At 36.3% G+C, this 21,813-nt stretch overlaps 1 protein-coding gene and 1 long non-coding RNA gene across 2 annotated transcripts; one reads left to right on the top strand and one right to left on the bottom strand.

The window, feature by feature from the left end:
- Positions 1 to 14,381: 14,381 nt before the first annotated feature.
- On the bottom strand, positions 14,382 to 18,084 carry LOC111885764 (BTB/POZ domain-containing protein At3g08570). The gene is made up of 3 exons (XM_023882004.3): positions 17,634 to 18,084; positions 16,050 to 17,277; positions 14,382 to 15,045 (listed from the first exon to the last, which is right to left on the bottom strand). Exons 1-3 carry the CDS (start codon positions 17,699 to 17,701, stop codon positions 14,560 to 14,562), a joined length of 1,782 nt encoding a protein of 593 aa, XP_023737772.1. The 5' UTR covers positions 17,702 to 18,084; the 3' UTR covers positions 14,382 to 14,559.
- Positions 18,085 to 18,287: 203 nt separating this feature from the next.
- LOC122195312 (uncharacterized) lies at positions 18,288 to 19,274 on the top strand. Its single transcript, XR_006185593.2, has 2 exons — positions 18,288 to 18,425; positions 18,508 to 19,274. It is a non-coding gene; the product is annotated as an uncharacterized LOC122195312 (long non-coding RNA).
- Positions 19,275 to 21,813: the final 2,539 nt, after the last annotated feature.

A 21,813-nucleotide genomic window follows, 5' to 3' on the forward strand; every position in this document is an offset into this window, starting at 1 on the left:
TCAACATTATGGGTTGACCAACTCACCGAGTCAACCTTTCAACTCGCCGAGTTCTATAACTCAGAAATCCTTAAAATGCGATTCAACTCGCCGAGTCATTCCACAGACTCGTCGAGTTCTATCAGGCTGCTTAGCCGCAACTTGGCTCATCCACTCGTCGAGTCCTTATACAGACTCGCCGAGTTCTACTAACTGAAATTGGGACAACATGATACGACTTGTCGAGTTCCCTTATGGACTCGATGAGTCCTTCTGTCTACTTGGCCAACGTAACAGATTAAGCCCCTATCTTCAAGATCCATGGTCCTTAGCTCGTTTGCCCACTGGAAAGGCCCTTCTAAGGGTAAAGTTTCCAACTTTACCCATCCATCACTCTTCTAAAAGGGTTTAGACAAAACCCTAATCCTTATAAGACATGAATCTTGTCCAAAAGGCCATAGAATCTCAAATCCACGCATACAAACCTAGATCTAGGGTTTTAGCATTTGTTGGACACATAAAGCTCTGGACTTTCTTTCCATGCATGGTCTTTTAGGACTAAGAAGACCATAAACTTGCTCATATGCTTTCATGGGGCTTCCATGGTCATAAAGTTTGCACCTTTATGTCATGGAACCCTTTATAGATCCTAGATCTGAGATATGAGTCACTTGGGACGTCCGAACCCCAAGGACCAAGGTTCTTGACCCAAAAATTTCATAAAATGGACATAAATAGATCTAAGAGAAGAATGATCAAGTTGGAAACTTGATTACCAGAAAATGTAGAAAAAGGAGTATCGTTTCTGGATCTACTCCTTCCCTATTGAGTCTTCTATCTTCTACTTCTTCCACATGCTTCACAAGGCACAAATAACACTCAAAATGACAAGAAATAACTCAAGCTCACTTATAGCAGATTAGGGTTTCGATAATAGGGTTTGGAGGTGATGGAGGCTGGAATGGATGCCTGATTTGATCCTTAAATAGGGTGCAAACCCTAAAGATTAGGGTTTCATCTAGTCTGTCCTACTCGTCGAGTCCGAGCTGCGACTTGTCGAGTAGCTCATTAAAACCCCGCACACAATCAACCCTTTACTCGAGGAGTCGGGGCTACCAACTCGTCGAGTCCTTCTTTCAAAATAAATAAATACTTAATTAAATGTGTACCAGGGAACCGGGCGTTACAATACGCTTCTGAACCAAACTTCTTTTGAACCCATTCGTTGTTTTCCAAAACACATGTGGGCAATACTTCCATCTGATTCTCTTTTTCTCAAAAAAAATTTAGAGACCTCGATTGTGTATGACCCAACACAATCTGCCTCGGTCTCAGATTAACATTCCTCGGATGTGAACAAACCAGTCTCCACTGGCAAAATGTAAAACATATCCCTCTAAAGCTCTAGCCAAAAAGAGAACCAAAGTCAGTGGTTGCTATCGAAAGGAATCGCACATTGACATTTTGTCTGAATCTGGACATCCGATAACCCCTCTTATCTACTCTTCCGAAGTACCCTTCGGAGTTTCAAAAACATAGGCACACTTATGGGGAGTCTAAATATAATCCACCATCATCTTCCTAAAAAGATGGTGCACGTGTTGAACAAAGTTCCTTGAAGCCCCTGGAACACACCCATGTTTCTCTTCGAGCTTCCCATTTTCTTCTACATACACACAATCTTGGGCCCCTTCCTCAGATTCTAAGCTTTCGGAAGTTGGAGTTGTCCCTCCGACTTCCAGAGCCTCAATTGGTGTTATACATGGTTTAGGTAAAGGAAAACCAAGTACTGCTGATGAACAATGGAATGATTTTGTTGACAGGGCACACACTCGTCGTCCGGAGCTAACAAGAGCTCAAGTGGAGTACACTCTTATCTCCATGCGTCAAAGGGCCATCCAAAGCAATCTGCCATTCACCACTCTAACCGATGAAGAAACATATCCAAATTTTATCTCTTCTAATCCAGCCCAGAATGCAACCACAAGAGCAGTTTATGATACAACAATTATTTCGGATGATCCTCCAAAGTCTCCACATGATGAAGCTTTCAAGCCTCCTTCCAATGAATAACATTCAACATAATTCATGTTTGATGATGATAGTGCTTCACTTGGTGCTCTTCCAATCTTTTCAGCTTTCAAGTCTTTGTAGAAGCCATCTTCTTCAAAGCCGGTTTATGACTTCGGCCTTTCCTCGTCCTCCTCTGAAAAAGAAGAAGAATATATCCAAATTGATGCCAACGTTTACGACACTCAAGGAAATGAAACAGAAACAAATCTCCATCAAGGAAACAAAAACAATACAAATCCTTCTCCTTCCAAACCACATGAAGACAAAGGTGGTAATGACAACGATGATAAATCTGAGAGTTCTACCTCGGACACTGGCTCCTCGGATGAAAACCTCGCAGATCCGTTTGCTCTGCTAGAACCCCGAGACAATGTGGCAAGTTTTGTCTCAAAAGTCGACACTCTTGATAAAACTGTGGCTCAACTTGACTCAAAGCCTGATCAAAAAGTCACCAGCCTCGACTCCGAGATCAGAGGAGCTGTCCCCTTGGAAGTCGAAAAGGCAAATCAACTTGATCAACTCATCTCTCTCAAATTCAAGCATACCTTGGAGGAAGTTGAACAGAAGTACAATAATAGCCTTGATCAGCACATCTCCACCACCACTATAATGCACAAGATTCACAAAGACATGATCAACGCAACCAACAAATTGATAAAAAAAAAACTAATGTGCGTCATGAAAAGAAATCCAACGGTTGGGGAAGGAGATCTAGAAGAAGGATGAACTCAACTTGATAATGCAACAGGTCCTGATAAAACTGCTCCGACCTTGTTGGAACATTGTTGATATTCCGAACAACAAGTTCGATGAAATGCTCTCAATCTAAGCCTCTTTGTTTGATCACCCTAAAGCTCAAGCCCCTACTGACGAAGCCTATGATGCTCTCTCTAAACAAATCAACATGAGTTTTCAGAGAGCATTCGAAAGATTATTAGAATTTCAAGTAACTGCCAGGCTTTCCTTGGATGTTGGCCCTTCCAACGCAAGAGGGGGAGAAGGACCTAGTCACAGGGGTCGAATAATCTAATGGAAACATGCCTCGAAATCCAATCTCCAAGATGAATCCAATGATGAAGACTTGATCCAGGTTGAATCCATGGACCCTCCTACAAAAGATGAAGAAGAAGAAGAAGAAGAAGAAGAAGAAGAAGAAGAAGATGACAATCAAATCAAGAATACTATTGTAGGACTTCAAGCTATGGAATATCCAACAAAGATTCTTTCGAAAAAAGAAAAGCAAATATGGTCTGTTGTTTCTTGGCCATCATCCTTGGCAGATGTTCTCCAAAGAAGTTGTGAAATTGCAAAGATCAAGACATATATCACTGGTGATGCCTTCCGAGCTACACAATCAATGTTGCCTCCAATTCCATCTCCGAGTATCGTTTTGATCGATGAAGGTTCTCTTACTCGGAAACCGGATGATCTCCCAAAAGATCCACCGATCACTCCTCCTCTAGAGGTCATCATTTTAGAAACGGTACAACAAGTAATTACTGACTTAAACAAGCCATCGCAAGAAAAAGGGAAGAAAATTTCCTCTGAACCAAGCAGCCTTAAAAGGACCTTCAAAAAGTCTGAAAGCTGGTCCCAAGAGCAGATAGATCAAGCACTGGAATAAAACATCAGGATTCAAGCCAACAAAGATAATCTGAATCAATTATTGGGCATATCCCCCTCTTCCGAGAAGGGATCATTCACGGCCTCGACATTATTCCTTTCATGTACTTCGATCTTCCCACTCAAGACTCCGGCCAAATCGATCTTCCAATCTCTCCACATGGAAAATACTACATCAAATTCTCTCCTCTTCATCCGAATGATGATCCAATAACTATCATTAGGACTGAGCGAGTGAGATTGATAACGTTCTATTCCGTTAACGCACATCCTAAAAAAGAAGTGTGGTCTCGGAAGCGGATCACAAAGATTGTTGGTTTCATAAAGAAGGTTCAAAGAAAATTTGACCTTAATTGCATGTTGTACAAATACTACATCTCTCAGAACAAGGAAGCTACAATCACAATCATGGATGCTGACTTTTTATCTATCAATCTCAATGACATTCTCATTATTGCTGCTCACCTTCGAGATCGCCAATCTAATCACTCAACATCGAAGCCTATAGTGCTGCCTTGAACTTCCTAAAGGACTATGTAGCTAAATTTTGTAGGTCCAACATCGAGTTCACACACTTGTTCAAAATAGAAAATGTGTTGGCGAAGATAACTTATGAACTTCCTAAAGCTCAAATCTTGGCAGAAGGTCCCATTGAAGAACCTGAGCTCAATTACTTCTATCTGAAGAAGAAGACTAATCGAAAAGAATTCTTCCAAGTTCTTGATAAACATCTCGTTCCTTCATCCATCCTTCAAAAGTTTATTGCCAATGCTGCTAAAGGTGACACTCCAGAGCATGTGAATAAGAAGTTCATTAAACACTTAAATGGTATTTGGAAGTCCGAAGCTGGCTACACAGTTCTTACATTTTCATATCAAAAGATGCCAACTGAGTTGAGTGATTGCTATGTTCACTTATGGGGAGATTGTTAATGCATAAAAAGTGAACCTCTAGCTATCCAAATCAAAGCAAATCCGAAGTCACTCAATTCTGAGATGTGAAGATGATCCGAAGCTCCTTTTGGTCCGAGATGAAGAGAGTCCGAAGTTAGATTGTATTTCGGTTTGTACCATGTTCATCCTTTACTCTTTAAGGAGTGAATGTTTCATGAATTTATCACCAAGAATAGAAGTAATAAATATTCTCTTCACGTCATTTCAAACTCTGTTGTAAGTCAAGTTCTTTCACTTACATTCTACTTGTTCCAAATTTTCTTTACTTTGATTATACTCAAACTTACTTCATTTATCTACTTGAATACTTTGTTGAATATAATCTTCAAGTCTCGACTGGTTTACCAGAATTGAGAGGACTAATTAATTAGAAGCAGGCATTGATCTTTAAGATGAATTCAAGGTTTGAGTTTTCAAACTTTGTTCGCTCATGATTCTTGTTCTCACACATAACCATAAAACCATAAACACAAAACTTAGCGAGTTCCCCAAAATACCACATACCCAAAACATACAAGTGTCATGGGGTACCCCCATGGTGTTTCCTTGCAATGCCGAGGCCCAAATCCCGGTCTTACATACAAGTGTCATGGGCTACCCCATGGTCTTTCCTTACAATGCCGAGGGCCAAATCCCGGTCTTACATACAAGTATTGTAACACCGTAAATTGTCAAAAAAAAATTTCATTTAAAAAAACCCAATTGTCTAATTTCAAACCACAAATTCCACAAACATAAAGTTATCAAAACACATGTTTCAAAACTGCTTACAACACGAATCCATGATCCTCCAAAAATATATCTCCAACTCAAGTGTGTGTATAATCAAGTTGGTGCCTTCCCGTGATCCTACGAGGTACCTGAAACACATATCACATAACACGGTAAGCACGAAGCTTAGTGAGTTCCCCAAAATACCACACCCATAACATTAGCCACTCGAGGCTAACTCAATACGACCCTCCGGTCAATGTGTCTCAGTGGAGACCCTCCGGTCCCACAACTCGGGTGGACCCTCCGGTCTTAACTCAACAAGCTCATAATAATAATACTCAACATAAATCACAAGACATAATGCAAGATATATCAAAATACTCAATATAGCACATAAGACCCTTCGGTCACACATAGATACCACTCATGGTAAGTATAGTGAGAAGACTCACCTCGTAATCAAGTAAGTAATAATCTCGTACACGAATCTCGAACTAGCCTCCGCCTAACACATAAGATAATAATCTCTAATCAACACTTAAATCACGACTCGAGATAAACTAGGTAAATATCTCTCTTAAACTCATAAAATGGGTAAAAGACCATTTTACCCCTCCACGGTCCCCATACTCCTTGCCTTGACCAAACCCTAAAGTCAACAAAAGTCAACACTCGAGTCAATCATCCATGTTGACCCGACTCACCGAGTGCATCTAAGTGACTCGCCGAGTCCCCCTTGTTCCATCAGAACCTCGCGAAACCCAACCTAACTCACCGAGTTGTCTCATCAACTCGCCGAGTTACCCATGTCCAGACTCATTGGGGAAAACCCTAGCCGACTCGTCAAGTCAGCCCTTTGACTCGCCGAGTCCCTTAAGTCAAAATCTCATTCAGACGTTTTAAGGCAGTTCTATCACTCCAAACTCTAGATCTAGCCTCCCAAGGGTTGAATGTCACATAAAGCTTCGATCTTTACGTTCATTCATGGTCGGTTTGCTCCATAATGCCAAATAAAAGCTCTAACCAAGGTGTTAAGCACAATAACTATTTATGGTTGCATAAAGTTGGGACCTTTGGACTCTATGGACCTCACAAGGTCCAGATCTGATGTCTCAATGCTTGGAAAGCACAAGTCATACCAAATCTTAAGGAAATATGGAAAAAGCCCCAAAAGTTTCTCATTAACAAGATCTAAACAATTTGATGAGCAAGGTGACGACTTTTACCTTTCAACAGAAGCTCCAAGTGAATGATTACTAGATCTCACACCCTTTCCTCATTCTTTGCTTGAATCTCCCTTCTTCTTCTTCCAATGCTACACCAAAACACTCAAATATAAGCTCTAACACTCTATCTTAGCTCAAAGGTTGATTAGGATTTCACTCAGGGGAGTAGGGTAGCTGGCGAGGCAGAAATGAGGACATAAGTTTCCTTAAATAGGCCCCAAACCTGAGGATTTAGGGTTTCACCTTACAGCGCCTACTCGGTGAGTCAACTCTCTGACTCGTTGAGTCGATCATTAAACCCACGTGGTCTAATCGGACTCTACTCTACGAGGCAGGCTCACAACTCATCGAGTCACACATGAAGTCTCAATAATAAATAATAATAAAGAAATGCCTAGGAGTCGGGATGTTACAAGTTCGAGGGGCTAGATCATGGTCTTTCATACAATTGCCAAGGGCTAGATTCTGGTCATTCATGAAATTGTCAGGGGCCAAATCTTGGTCTTTCATGCAAGTATCATAGAGACAACTAGCATTCCACGTAACAAGTAATGGGCTGCCATTGGTGTCTTCGACCTATGGATATAAGGAGAAAATTCACCTAAATCACGATGCAGATTAAAACCTCGCACAATGTCGTGCCGATCACAACCAACTACTCTCACCGCTAAAAGATGGGTGAAAAACACCTCCTAGAAATCCACACGAGACAAACCCCAAGTATACCTTCTAAAATAGAGATTAACCAAAAAGTCAACCCATGTCAAAAGTCAATGGTCAAAGTTGACTTTAGCTGACCGCCACGTTATGATCCTCCTTGGCCACATCGTGGCCTTCACCCAACCAAACATACGGGAGGATTTTTGGTCACCACGCCATGACGACCTATAGCCACACCGTGGGAACTAGGTTTCCATCAACTTAATGGATTGAGATGTTTTTCTTGATTCCAAGGGCTCCAAAGCTCAAATATGGTCCAAACTATGGTCTAAATGGATATAGTTTCAAACTTTATCCATTAAGACACCCAAAGAGATCAAGATCTCAAAACCTAGTCCAAATAAAGCCAATATCCATAATGTCTTAACCATTAAGCCCTTAATTCGAAAATTCCTTAACCCTTAATCTTCCAGAAGCTAAAGGGGGTATCAAAGCTCCATAAAAATGATTACTTGATGGGAATGTATGCCCCATGCATGTCCTTAACTCAACCTAGGTCAAATGGAAAGAAAATGACCTAAAAATCATGCATGATCCACAAATCACAACCAAAATTCAGATCCATAAGATATGATGCTCAAGGGACACTAGAGAGCAATAAAGTTGCCAATTTTATTCTATCTATTCACTCCGATCAAATCTATGAACCAAAAAGGGACCAAAACAACCTAGACCTAAAAGAATAACTCAAAAGGTAGAGACTTGAATCCTTACAATGCACGTGGCGCATAAAAAAATGTGTGTGTCATTTATCCATTGCCACGTCGTGGGCATCCTTGCTCCACGCCGTGGCATATAGTTTTTCCCAAAACTCCATCTTTAGCCCTAGAGAATAAAAGCCAAACCATAGTGGAAAGTGGGTGCTACACCATGAATGAATTATTGTGAGTAAATGCTACTCCAGAAGTTATGAGATGTTCATTTTGATGTTTCTGAGGTTCCTAGTCCATAAAGTTTACATCTTGATGGTTGTAGATCAACAATGCATGAGATAATGGCCATTTGATGGAAATAGAATGCTAAATCTAGGGTTTGAGTCTCTTTGAGCCATGCAAAGGAATCAAGTTGATGACTTTATCGTTTAAGACATCCCCCAAGAGTTAGATCTGCAATATGGACATTTGGAATTAAATCATTAAGTTCTTAATAGTGTTTTGGCAATCTGGAGCGTACGCTAGGTGTACATAAGCGTACGTGCCTAAGTCCACGATTTCTTTTAGCGTAAGCTAGTAAGCGGGGCGTATTGGTGGTACGCTTAGCGTACCCACCAGGGACCCTTTTTTGGGTTTTAGGCTATCTGGGCCGTTATTGGGCCTTATGCCTTTTTAGGCCATTGTTGAGCTTTAGGGCTCTTGGTCCTTGTTGGAACTTAAGTCTTTTAGGCTTGGTTCATGGGCTGAGGGACCCATTAAGGGAAGGGTAAAATGGTCTTTTACCCTTTAGCATGTGGTTCGTAGTTTAGACCTTCTATGGGTTATTTTCCTGAGTATTAATTAGGGTTAACTTGGAATGTTCAGTGTGAGGAGCCGTAGTAGTAGTAGTCTGGGAGTGTGGTTGTCTATCTTCAAACTGAGGTGAGTCTCTTCACTATACTCATGGGTCGGAGGCATCAATGTCGGCCCACTATATTATGTTTGTAGGATGATAGTGGTCTTTGTGACACTTGATGATATATATGTGTGTGCTTGTTGTCTTTGTGACTCTTTCATGTGTATGTATGTTTATATATATATTATTATGGGCGGGGCCCGTTATGCTGGGCGGGGTGCGTTAAGATGTGGGCGGGGTCTGTATTCAAGTTGGGCGGGGCCCGTTTATATGTATGGTATGGGGTATTATTTTATTTATTTATTTATTTGGGGGGGGGGGAGGGGACTCACTAAGCTTTGTGCTTACAATTTACGTTTATAGTATCAGGTACTTCTGGTTTGAAAGGGAAGGACGCGGTTTGATAGCAAAGCTACCACCCATCTGCACATTTATGATTTTGGGAATTGTAGTCTGGAAACTAATTAACTATGACATACCTTTGAATGTTTGATATGCCATTGTTGGTATTTGGATTGAATTAAAAATGAAAATTGTACTTATATTTTTAGGATGTTACACCTTACGTCTACAAGGCTGACAATACTTACTATTCCAACAAATTTGTTTTCACATGCACAATCCTTCTAAGTGTCACATGAATGCCCTAAAGTGTATCATTTTCTATATGCAAGGCACCCTATCCTACAACTTACACTTATTCCAATTCACCTCCTAAGATTTATTATGTTACATGGACATCGATTGAGGTGGTTGTCCAGACACACAGTGCTCCATGCATGGACATTGTGTTTCCTCGGTGACAATCACATCTCTTGGTCTTGAAAGAGGTAGTGCAAAAGTCGTATATCGACGATTTACAAATGTTTGTCTTTGAAACATGTTGGTTGGGCAATCTTCTTCTTGTACCGCATTGCCCACTTACCAAAACAAACTACTATTATTGTGATAATGTTAATGTTATTTACCATGCGAGAAATCTAGTTCAACGTGAACACACAAAGCATATTGAAAAGGACATTAACTTTGTTTGAGAAAATTTGTTTGGGGTGTATTTGAGTGTTGCGTGTCCCGTGAAAGTACCGACTAGTGGATGCATTCATAAAGGGTATTCTATTTGATGATTTTCGAGACACTCTCAACATACAACCATCTTACGCTTCGACCATCGGAGGCTATTAGTGATATCTTACCACCTTATTTTATGTAAACTATAACTTATCTTTAGATAGACTTTCTATATAGATAGCATAATCCCCTAATCTAATAAATAAGTAGATTTTTGCCACGTGCCATTCTCTAAGCCCTCCCAATCGATTTTTCCCGCTCAAAATATCAAAATAAATTTCCCCAAATACACTCCTACTTCAGCTTTATCAGTTATGTATTGACGTTTGAATTGATATACCAAATTATCCGCAATCAGTTTCAACTTCTATAGCAAGAAATTAGGAATTCCATAGCAAGAAATCAGGAATCATAATCATATCCAAACTTAATCACCAATTCTTGAAGGGAAATTCTCTCTTAAACCCTAATCCTCTTCCCTCTCCATCAATCAATGGTTCGTTGCAAGAAACGGTGTTCGAAACAAAGCATTAAGTGAAATCAACGGAAATTAGAGAAGGTATCACAGAGCGTTAATGAAATCAACAACTCTTTTTTCATAGCAGAGAAACGAAGCATTGACATGAAAGAAATGGCGTTCAATTGCATCAATAAGGTGAACTATTTGCTTATATCATTTCAGATTTCCATCTTAACATGTTCGCCTTTCTCTTTTCCCGTTTACTCTGGTACCTACATGCAGTTTGAGCTTTGTACAGCCTCTTTTCTGCTCTTTCTACAATAAACAACACTCACGTCGATACGATCAATGAACTGGCTCAGGTGCGGCGACTTATCTCGACGAAGATGGGTTTGTCAAGTTGTGTACTTCTAATTTGATACTAGAGGTAAGTCTGATTAATGTTGAAAAGTTTGCCTACCAGGTGTTTGGTAAAAGTTCTCAGTCAACTTTTTAAAGTCCGAGCCTAATCTCTTACTGCGATTATTTTCTCTGTATATTCATCCTTATAAATTCATGGAGTTATAAAAGATGAAACGATATGAGAACAAGAGAGTTACTAGAGTAGACAACTTAAAGCAACGTAAAGGTACAAAAAGTTTATAAAAGCTTTAGAACAAGAAGAAAGCTGGCAGATTGTGCAGTTCAAATTGACCAAAGCTTGTATTTGTTCTATCTTTTTACAATCCAATACTTCAACATATTTAATGTTTAGTAACATATCTTTATATTATTATTACAGGTGGAAGCTTTTAGATTTTGCAGAATTAAAAAGGAGTTCTATTTAATTTTTCAATTTTGACAAACAAGAGATTGTCTACTCATGGTGGTCTAGAAGTAGAAAAAGGCCGCAAAGGTAATTGAAAAACTTAATTAAATATTTTACTAATTCCATATCAAAAAAATTGTAATTTGTTTTTCAAGTAGGAAAAGGTTTATCAAGGAACAACGAAGAACTTGCTTTGCAACATTGGTTTCAAGCTGTAAGTGACTTAATTAACCTCAAATACACATTATTTTGTGCTTTTTTAATGAAATTGTTTACAAATGTGGGAAGATCTTGCGATGAAGGTTGAAGATCCTCTTACAGTGTTTTGGGTTTGAAGATGCACCTGGTAGGCAAATGTAGAGATTTCATTTGAGAATCTTCATGTCCCAGCTACAAATATTGTGATTGACTTGATTATATTGTGGTGGCAACAACAGCTGCAACACAAGCATGTGTGGACATGCTTCGTAAGAACAACCTTGGTGTTGCTACTCTCATGATAATGGTAAAAGATCTTTTTTATATATAAATTCTCATTATAAAAATCAATGAATATAGGTAATAATTAGAGAACAAAGTGAAGGGACAATAGTTTTTTGGTTTTAGGGAACACAATTCTGCATGATATTATAAATATTTGTGTCATATTATCCTTAAGAAACCACAAGTTTTACTCGACCATACTTTATTGTTATTTGTTTGAAATATTTTATTTTTATGCTGATGCAGGAAAAACAAGTTAATCATATGTGTAGAATGGCGAAAAAACTAAGCACCCCTGAGGGCGTTCCACGTCTTTTTGATATGATCAAGGTGAAACTTGCTTTTTTACAGCAATAAGGAGCATTGTTGTTGCCAAGGATATTGATCAAGTATTGTATTTATCCCATTAATTTTTCTAGAAAGTTAAATTATCCTTTCTGGTTTCCCACATCGGAATGGAATGTGATTTCTTAATCTTTATTTTGGTTGTTTTTCATTCCTTGATGGAATGGAATGATACATTACAATTACATATTACTCTTACACCTATAATCTTTAGTAAAAATAATATTTTATAAAATTTCGAAAGCTTTTTTACTTTTTCTTTCTCCTATTTTCCAAAATATTTTTTTAATTATAATTTCGTTCAAAGATGTCATGGTATTCAACTTTGTATAGTTTTTATACTTGAAATCTTTTTAAAATTATTAATAAACTTTGTTGCCCTTCGAACTGCATATAGTATATACATTTCAAATGACATGAAATACATTGATAAAACTTTACTTTTTACCTTTTTAAAAAAAAAATAAGTATTGTTTCTTTATTTTATATCAATTGGATTTCAATTGGTTGTGTAAATTTGCATAACAAAGAATTTTGCAATTACAAAAAAATAGGCGATTAAAGGTATCCATAGTCTACTAACATACGATTTATATAAATTTGATATCTTTTCCCTTATTCAATTTTTGGATTTTTAGCAGGATACGTTAAATGTACAATTGATTACAATGAGAAACGGCTATTCTATCTCCAGGTCAGTCATATACTCGATTATGATTACAGTTAGGTTTATTTTATTTGGAGTTACAAAAAATTGTTTTGGTTTTTGGTGCCACTGTTCGGTTCAGATTGGACAGCCTCTGAATACTTAATGAAACATGTGACAGATATTGATGAATTCAAAGAGAAGAAAGCACGTTAATATCATGAATGTAGTTGCAAGGATACATGGGGAAGCTACGAGTGCACGTGTAGTGGTCACCTTTTGTATATAAGAGACCATGATATTGTTCATTGTGTTCCCCAATGGAATGGAATTGACCAATCCGTTCTTCTCATTTTCATTAGAAAAGCCAAAAGCAAAGTACATTGCTATTGTGTGACTTTTTAATGTTTGTTACATTGTCAAATCTCTAAAGAGACATCATTATCTATTTTAAATGTTACAAAAACGATTACTCTCCTTTATCTTACATCGTTCAATCCAAACAAATCTTCACCACACTCATCCAAAGCAACGCCAACGGGTGAAATAGATGATGGTCTTTCTTATCTATTTATCTTAATTATATGTTTTTCTTTTTGTATCATCTTGGAGGGTATAAATAATCTGTACAGAGGTTAAAAGCATCTTTTATGTGCTGTAATTAAGAAAAATGTTTAAATGTTGGTTTTCATATGCTTGTTTGAAATGTTTTAAAGCCAGAAGGGTTGCTTTGGTTACTCTCTTTCTCACTCAACCACACAGGTAGATAAATTACATTTCAGTAATATTATATCTTTTGTGACGTTTCAGTCTAAAAATACAAAACATGATTATGGGCATTTTAGTAATTTTGCAAAGTTTCAGTCTAATCTTACATGTGATGGTTTAAAATTTTCAGTATTCAAATGTTTTGGTTGACAAATTGTATTTGTATGAATTGGTTGTTCTTGATTCAAGCACATAGGTAACTCCTTGAACTGTAGCATTCCAGCCAGCTTTTTAAGCAATTCCTCACAACCCTATTGTTCTATATCTTATTTATTGTTCAATTGTTATTCCATCGATTGAGAACAGAATGAAGAAAGATAAAAAAAAGGTTCCGTTGTTATGTTCTCTCAAAACTAAAAAACAATATATTATTTCTTGGAGGTAAAATTTTTAATCGAATCATGTCTTTTTGTCATGTCAAATTATATGTAATGCAACATATTTACAACGGATATACATTTAACTTAGTAACCAAGAGTTTACAAACTCATGTTTTTTTATAAAATAAGTGGATTTACATGTATAATCACATACTTACAAATTATAAAGTTATTAAAAAAAATACAATATTACAATTTATAAGTTTTTCTAAATTAATGATATATTATTTTATTATATAATCAATTTTTTATTTTTATTTAAAATTAACACCCCATGGATTCCACAGGTTTTAACCTAGTTATTTTATACATAGAGGATCCTTTGAAATTAATGACGTGAAGGGTTGCATTATCTTAAAGATTAGAGCGTTGGAAGATGTTAGATTAGATGTCATATCGAAATACTAACGAATCAACTACGGCTTCTAGTCATGGGCATATATTGCAATGTACAATACGTTAACAAGAAACAAAATGAAAATGCAATATTGTTTAAAGAGAAAATAACAAGTATGAAGGCATATGAGGAATAATGAATTGCTCTTTATTAAAAAGCGTAAGATATATATATTCTAGAGCCAATCACAAAATGAAAATTACTTAAATCTAATTATAAGAAAAAAATACAATCGTCTTCTTCATAAATTACATAATTCAATCAAATTTATAGTAAATAACACATTGATAACATGTTCCATCATTTAAAACAAATTTGATTGATTTCCCCTATTCCATAAAACCGATACACAATATCAAGTTATCAACTCAAGATATCGAGTATCCCCTCTTCCGAGACCTCGACTTGTGTTGTTTCCCACTTGTGGGACCCGCAAATATTCCAAATTTTCTCGATATCGACGTCAAAAACGTTTTCCCATTTCTCGATTTATCCATCATTCCTTGTTTCATACAAACTTGTTCCTTTTCCAAATCACTTAGTCTTACTCGCATTCTTGAAATCTCTAATTTTAGGTCACGGTTCTCTCTTCTTAGAGACGCGTACGTGTCGCGTGGCGACATGGGTGCACTTGGTGCACCACTGGGTGCACCGGACATGTAGCCAGAGAAGGCTGATGGTCCGGTGATGGCGGTTCGTAGGCGGAGTTGTTCAAAGTAGAGGACCCGAACCGCCATGTGGGCGGGTAGACGGTCGTTTTGTGCCGCGTGGTTTGATGCTTCTTGAGATAGCTTTTCACAGTCTATGAATTTGCATAGTCTTTTACGGTCGTGTTCGGTTAGCGTAGGATGGGCCTATTGGTCATAAGAATAATAAATAACAGTGTAAGGTAACCTTTTTTTTTTTTTTCCTTTTTATCTTCTCTTAATGTTGTCTGGATATATACATTGACATGTTACTCATACATCTTTTTTCTTTTCTTTTTCTTGGGTCGTCATTTACTCATACATCTTTTATATGTTAGTAATCTATACAACAATATGTGTTTCTTTTTTATTTGATGCAGAAAGACGACCTAAAATAAAAAATTCCCATTGAATCCTAATTTTTTTACAAAATTTTCTTTAGAGTTGCTCATTAATGTTACCAAAACAAGTTAATACTAAATGACCAATTTTTAAAGTTTATCATATAATAAACATTTAATTCGCGAAGTGATTTTTTTTCTATTAATTTTGCCAAAAATATCACGAAATACAGAAAAAGACCCAGAATTAAATAATTTCCAGTTTTGGCTGATAAATAATTATTTCTTTCAGATATAAAGAAAAATAGACTTTATCCTTCTCCAAAAAGCCAAACACCTTGACTGCATTTAGTTTTGTTTAAATTTCTAAGGAATACTTATGGAAACCAATTTCACCATTATTTATTTTGCAATTGTTTTTCCACGAAATAACATCATTTTCAAAAAAAAATTATGTCATTTTGCAAAAAAAAAAAAAGAAATCGTAAAATATGATGTCAAAAAAAGTAATTCATAAATTAGCAATAATTTTGAAAAACTCTATACGTATTTGTGTAGCGTTGTATGTACATCCTCCATAATTTGACAATTTATATAAGTAAAGGATACTATAATAACACCTAACTTTTTTCCCAAAATAAGTCATCATTATTTGATAATTGTTGAAAATAATGACACTTTTGTAATATGACCCCTCCATTTTTGGTCATTTTTATAATTAGCTCTTTTCTTTTTATATTTTTCCTTTTCATTTCATATCCGTGTTATTCTAAACATCATTTATCCAGACAACAATTTATTATGATACCAGGAAAAAAAGTTATGCGTTACCTTGAGATAGATATCAACCGCTCGGTAAAGTCCATCATCGATAACACGAGCATAATCCGGCAAGACTTCAATCATAGCAACAAACTTTTGAAAACTCAAGTAAGGATCCGGAGCAATTTCCGCCAAATACGCATCCACAATCCTTCCAACTTTTAGCAACGAACTATGACTCGTGGACCCCACACCCCCTTCCGATTCATACCCACAACAATCATCATCATCTCCATCTTCCACCTCCTCAATTATCTGTAAAAATTGCACCAAAATCCTATGAATCGTATCAACATCAAACATCGAATCCCCCGTTTGAACACTCGGTATAAGCAAATCATCAAGTGAAACCGATTCTAATCTAACCGCAATCCTTCTCTCAATTCCAAGCCTACACCCGAGACTCGAATCCACCATAATCGCCATTCTTAACATCCCAAAAAGAAAATCTATAGGAATCAATGAGCTATTCTCCATTGGTAATAAACTTTCAAGAGTTTCCAAAATTACCCTTTGCCCTGTTTCCAAAACCGGAATCGTTCTCGCGGGATTCCAAATCCGGGATTTTCCGATTCCCTTTAAAGATTCCCGAGCGTAATACATTATAGATGAAATCACACTATCTTGTCGAATACCTCTAGTTACCATTACCGAAATTACCCTTTGATAAAAATCGATTTTTAAACCTGATAAATCTTCAATCCACCATTCTCGGCGTCTACCCTTTTCCTCTATCACCCGGTTATCACATTCTAAACGGGATAAACCCGCAACCAATTGCTCCTTACAAGCATTCTCAGCGATAAATTCGACTAATTTGTTCACAATCCCGACTTCATCTGCTATGGGAAGAATCATCTCGCAAGAACGTAAAACTTGTATCGATTTTTCAAGATTTTGTGAGACGATCTCGTTTAGGTACGATTCTGTTCGTGTAATTAGGTTTTCGTTGCGGTAATTTTCAGTCATTTCGAGGTATACGGCGGCGCAGTGGAGGTGGGCAACGTTTGCCGGTGTGATTTCGAAATTGACACCGTAGCAGAATTTTGCGGCGAGTTCGAATGCCTCGGGCCCACCGGGGAAGTTGATGAGGTCTAGTTTTGAGAGATTTGTGTCTTTTGTTTCGGCCACCATTTTTCTTATTCTTCCGCTTTGTGATACGAGAGGGAATTTGTGGAGGAGGAAAGAGGTGTCGTCGATTGTGATTGTGATATCTCCGGCGACATCTGAAAAGATACTGGGAAAAAGAAAGGTACATAACAGTTTAATAATACAGGAATCGAATCAAAGTAAATAATGGCATTTTAAGAAGTGAAAAAAGTGTACATTTGTGGATGTACACTCTGATTAAAAATCTGCTTTATGTTTTGGATGCATTCATCAACATTTATACAAAATTCATAAATCGCAAATCCCTAGCTCAGTCGAAATCGATAGATTCTTGAGGTAACAACAATGGAATTAAGTAAATCGATCATCGATAATCACAATAAACCAGGAAATTTGCGCGAAAACACGAATTACGATGTATGAAGCATATAAGTCGAGGTTACAAAGAGGAAAATGCATACTCAATCTGTTATCTGTACATACCGATTAGCGAAGGAGTTGCAGAACTTGGGAGTAGGGGAGGAGCGGTTATTGTGGTCGGAAAGTACCATCGTCGTACCACCACCAGCAACCACCGTAGAGCTAGTGATCACCACCAGAAAGAAGCAGTTCCGACTTGGAAGATATATGTATCCGTTTCAACAGTAACGGGAAAATGCAGAAAAAAGATAAACATAAATGGCAGTGACAACGTAACCAATAATGGAGACTACCACAAAAATAATAATGCACTACTTTTCAAGCTTACACAAATGATCAAAATGCACAATTCCCTCGTCTTCGAAAATAAATACCTTATCTAGATAATTTATTTTTATGTAAACATAGACCCCAGCAAAAACAATGGAGGTCACATACTCACATTTACCGAAAAATCTGGCGTGGAGTAAGAGATTATGTACAAGTAATAATGCATGAAGATACAACCCACAAAGAGCATGCATTGTGTTCACTTTTTGTTGCTGCTGACTGCTTTTCGTCTTTAGGACTGGAGCTCATGTCTGCTTTTGCTTTTCCGTTTCACTTGTCTTAGAGTGTAGTCAAATTTTTATAAATGGTCCCTTTGCTTTCAAAAATATACGACCAATAGCTTTTATGATGAATTTCTTTGCATAGATAGTGCTCAAAAATCTTTACATGAATAGTCTCCATTTGTTTAGCACCATTAAGGCATTCTCTCTCTCTCTCTCTCTCTCTCTCTCTCTCTCTCTCTCTCTCTCTCTCTCTCTCTCTCTCTCTCTCTCTCTCTCTCATTAAGAATTAGAGAGTTACAAGGTTTGTTTTTATTTCTTTTTCTCAATATGAATTTTATTGTCAACGTTATAAGGTTGTTGCTTTTTTTTTACATCGATTGCAGGTAGACACTAATGAAATTAAAGTCTTGAGTTAAGCTTAGAGGGTGTGAGGTTTGGATGATTTTTTTTCTTTTAAATTAGAACTACTAATGTTCTTTAAAATTACACATAATCGAAGTGAGTAAATTAATCCAATTTTTTAACAGTTTCCTCAAATTTCTAATAGTGTTCTTTTAATTGAAAATCTAGAAGAGATTTCTTTTCTGTAGAAGAAATTGTTGCTTTATAAGAGACATTTATTTTCTGTAGAAGAAATTGATAATCTTTCGCAATATCAAATTTTAAATTTTGTGTTTATAACAATGATTATAACTATAACACCATAATATAAAAATCATACCTTATTGTAGCTTTATTCATTCCAAATTTCATTTTGTTCTCACTAAAATATTTATTGAAATATAGGATTGAAAACATTAGATGGTTCATCTATTTATATAACAATTGTAAAGCTGTTTGTACAATTCATTTGTATTTAGCTACTCCTAAAATGTAGAATGGATGAGAGGTGGAGCACATGATCAGCTGATCCATTATTATGGTAACAACAAGACAAAAAGTTGAAGAGAGATACAAGATATGCAAAGAGAATAATGGATTCTATAAAAGAAGAAGAATAACCAGTCAAACACCATCTTTGTTCTCATGTTATCTTTGAAAATTTTGAGTTGATTCATAGTATTTTAGGTTTTTAACTATTTCTTACTAGACTTCCATGTAATTTCATATTTTCATTACTGAACATAGTAAAGACTATGAGTTTTCAGAATTTATTCTAATACAAACCAACTACTACTTTCTTTTCCGTAGAAGCTTGCTACCTACGTGCACATATTAACTTTTATCAGACAATATTCTTTGTAGAAGGTTAAAAAGCTTCAAGTAGATAGAGGAAAAGATGTTCGTTAAATTTTGGTTCACTCACCAAGTTTTAAGAATTCTTCTGTTTTGGTTGATGCTTTATTGATTTTGAAGCTAAAAATGTTAAATTATCAAGTTGGTCGCTACTTTTTGGAAAACCTCAAAACTTCATTGTCATTTTAGGCCAAAAAAGTCTACATAAGAAAAATGATCAAACTTTTGTTGTTTTTCATTGATAAAGCTAAAATAAGGTGGTTAAACCACAAATATGACCAACATACAATTATTTCTCCGAAGTTTATTTTATTAGTATAAAATGAATTACATATTTATCATTATTTCGTTTGTATTTATTTTGAAATTTTACGTTATAAAGTTCTTAATCTTTACATCTTGATATTTAACATTTTCTTTAACAAAATATATAATATTAATACCTTCATATATAACCTTTTTTAATCAACTCGTTTATCACACGGTTCTTACACCTGGTTGAGTGAATGTATGTATTAATATGAATCAATCATTTCAAAAACACGAATAAATGTAAATTTATAATCTTAACTATTAATTTATTTTAGTAATTAAATAATTAAATCATTAATCCAATCTTAACAATTAATTAATTTTAATAATTAAATCATTAATCGAGGCAAATTGTTTAATGTTTTAAAACCCTACGTATCGATCAAAGCCCCAAAAAAACATCAACCTTCTTCTTCTCATGTTCCCTCTTCACCGTCAGCCGCAACTTCTTCATACCCATTGCTACTGCTTTTATTACTTGAAAAAGAGGAATTAGAGAGCCAGAAGCAGACTCCATAAATCCATCCAGTTCCTGGAGATATTTCGCCAAAAGGAAAAAATGAAAAAAATTATCCTCTAAACTTAGTTTTCCAAAAGGAAAGAATGAAAACAATTATCCCCTAAACTTCTAAATCGGCATCTGATATCGATCATTCACAATGGTTTGGTTTGAATCCTAAATCAACATTTGATTCCAATCCTTCTCATAAATTTCAATTACTACTTTAACTAATGATCTCTTAACAGTGTAGTGAGTACCCTATCAAGTTCCATGTCTCCAAATGAGTTTTTTTGGATATTAGCAATTGTCTCCCTTATGAGTTGTGCAAAATGTATAAGACTACTCGGTGGGCAACATGTTATTACATCCAAAATGTACACCTCATGATCTTAGTCATACATTGGTGTTATAACACCAAAAGTTGAAATAGACAACACCAAATAACATGTGATAACATGCCTTTTTTTTTTATGTTTTTAATTTATATTTTTCCAATTTGTTTTTTTTTATTTATGTCATAATATTAATAAAAAAACATATAAATTATTAACACATAATTTAATTAAATCCTAAACTAAAAATAACATTTAAAAACTAAAAATGACATTACAAATAAAAACATTAAATAAAAACATATGATGGTCCTAAATTTAAAAAACATAAACCGATACAGTATTCGTCACCCTAATATTTCTACTCGATCTTTGCCTTCATTTTTTGGAGCAATAGCAATTATCTCGGTGACATTATCCTCGCTAGTGCAAAGAATTGCCAAATCCTTCGTCATCTGATCTTCCTCGTCTTCTTGACATAGGAACTCCAAATGCTCACGTTGCAAGTCATATCTTTTAATTGTGATGTCGTTGTGGACGTTAATTTTCTGTTTCAGTTCTGTAGGGAAATTTAGGGTTTGTGGTGGAGATCTGGATACCAACTTGGATCGTGATATCACTTTCTGAACTGATATTTCTACCCTATGCCTGGGTTACAAGAAATTCAGCTTAGGATAATCCAAGTGGACACTTACAATCCTAGGCATAGAAATCGTAAGCTAATATGCTAGAGGATTCTGTGAAAGTATGATGAAAAATGAGAACTTAAGATCGTGTATATCTTCTGAAAAGAAGAGTCGTTTATATAATAAACGATATTAGGGTTTCATTAGGTTTGGGCCGCTATGGGTTCCTTTGGAAACAAGTCAGAGTAATCCGAATTTTAATGAGGATTTATGGTTACCAAGGCTAACGAGTTTAGTTAGTTTTACCATAATCACCCTCAATAATAGGAATAACCCACTATGTACCCATATTAGGGACCCTAGTCAGGGGCTCTGCCCCTTGGACCCTGCTAGGGGCGCTTCCCCTAGACCCCACCAAAGGGGCGTTGCCCCCGAACCCCCGACTAGTCGTCGAACCGACTACTAATTTGATCTTATACATGCGTGCACTCCGCACCAACCCGTACAAATATTAGAAAACAAATTAAGAAGCCCTTTAGCTTAATGCTAATTCCAGTTACATAAAAATGACATTGTGACACTAAAATCACCAACAAGTTACGCGTGCTGTTGAAGTGTACTTTCGCTTTCCTCTTTATTTCGTTGAGCCTGCTTCACTTTGTCGTTCCCTATCGGTCATCG

Source organism: Lactuca sativa, chromosome 8, assembly GCF_002870075.4.
Source record: "Lactuca sativa cultivar Salinas chromosome 8, Lsat_Salinas_v11, whole genome shotgun sequence".
NCBI lineage: Eukaryota > Viridiplantae > Streptophyta > Magnoliopsida > Asterales > Asteraceae > Lactuca > Lactuca sativa.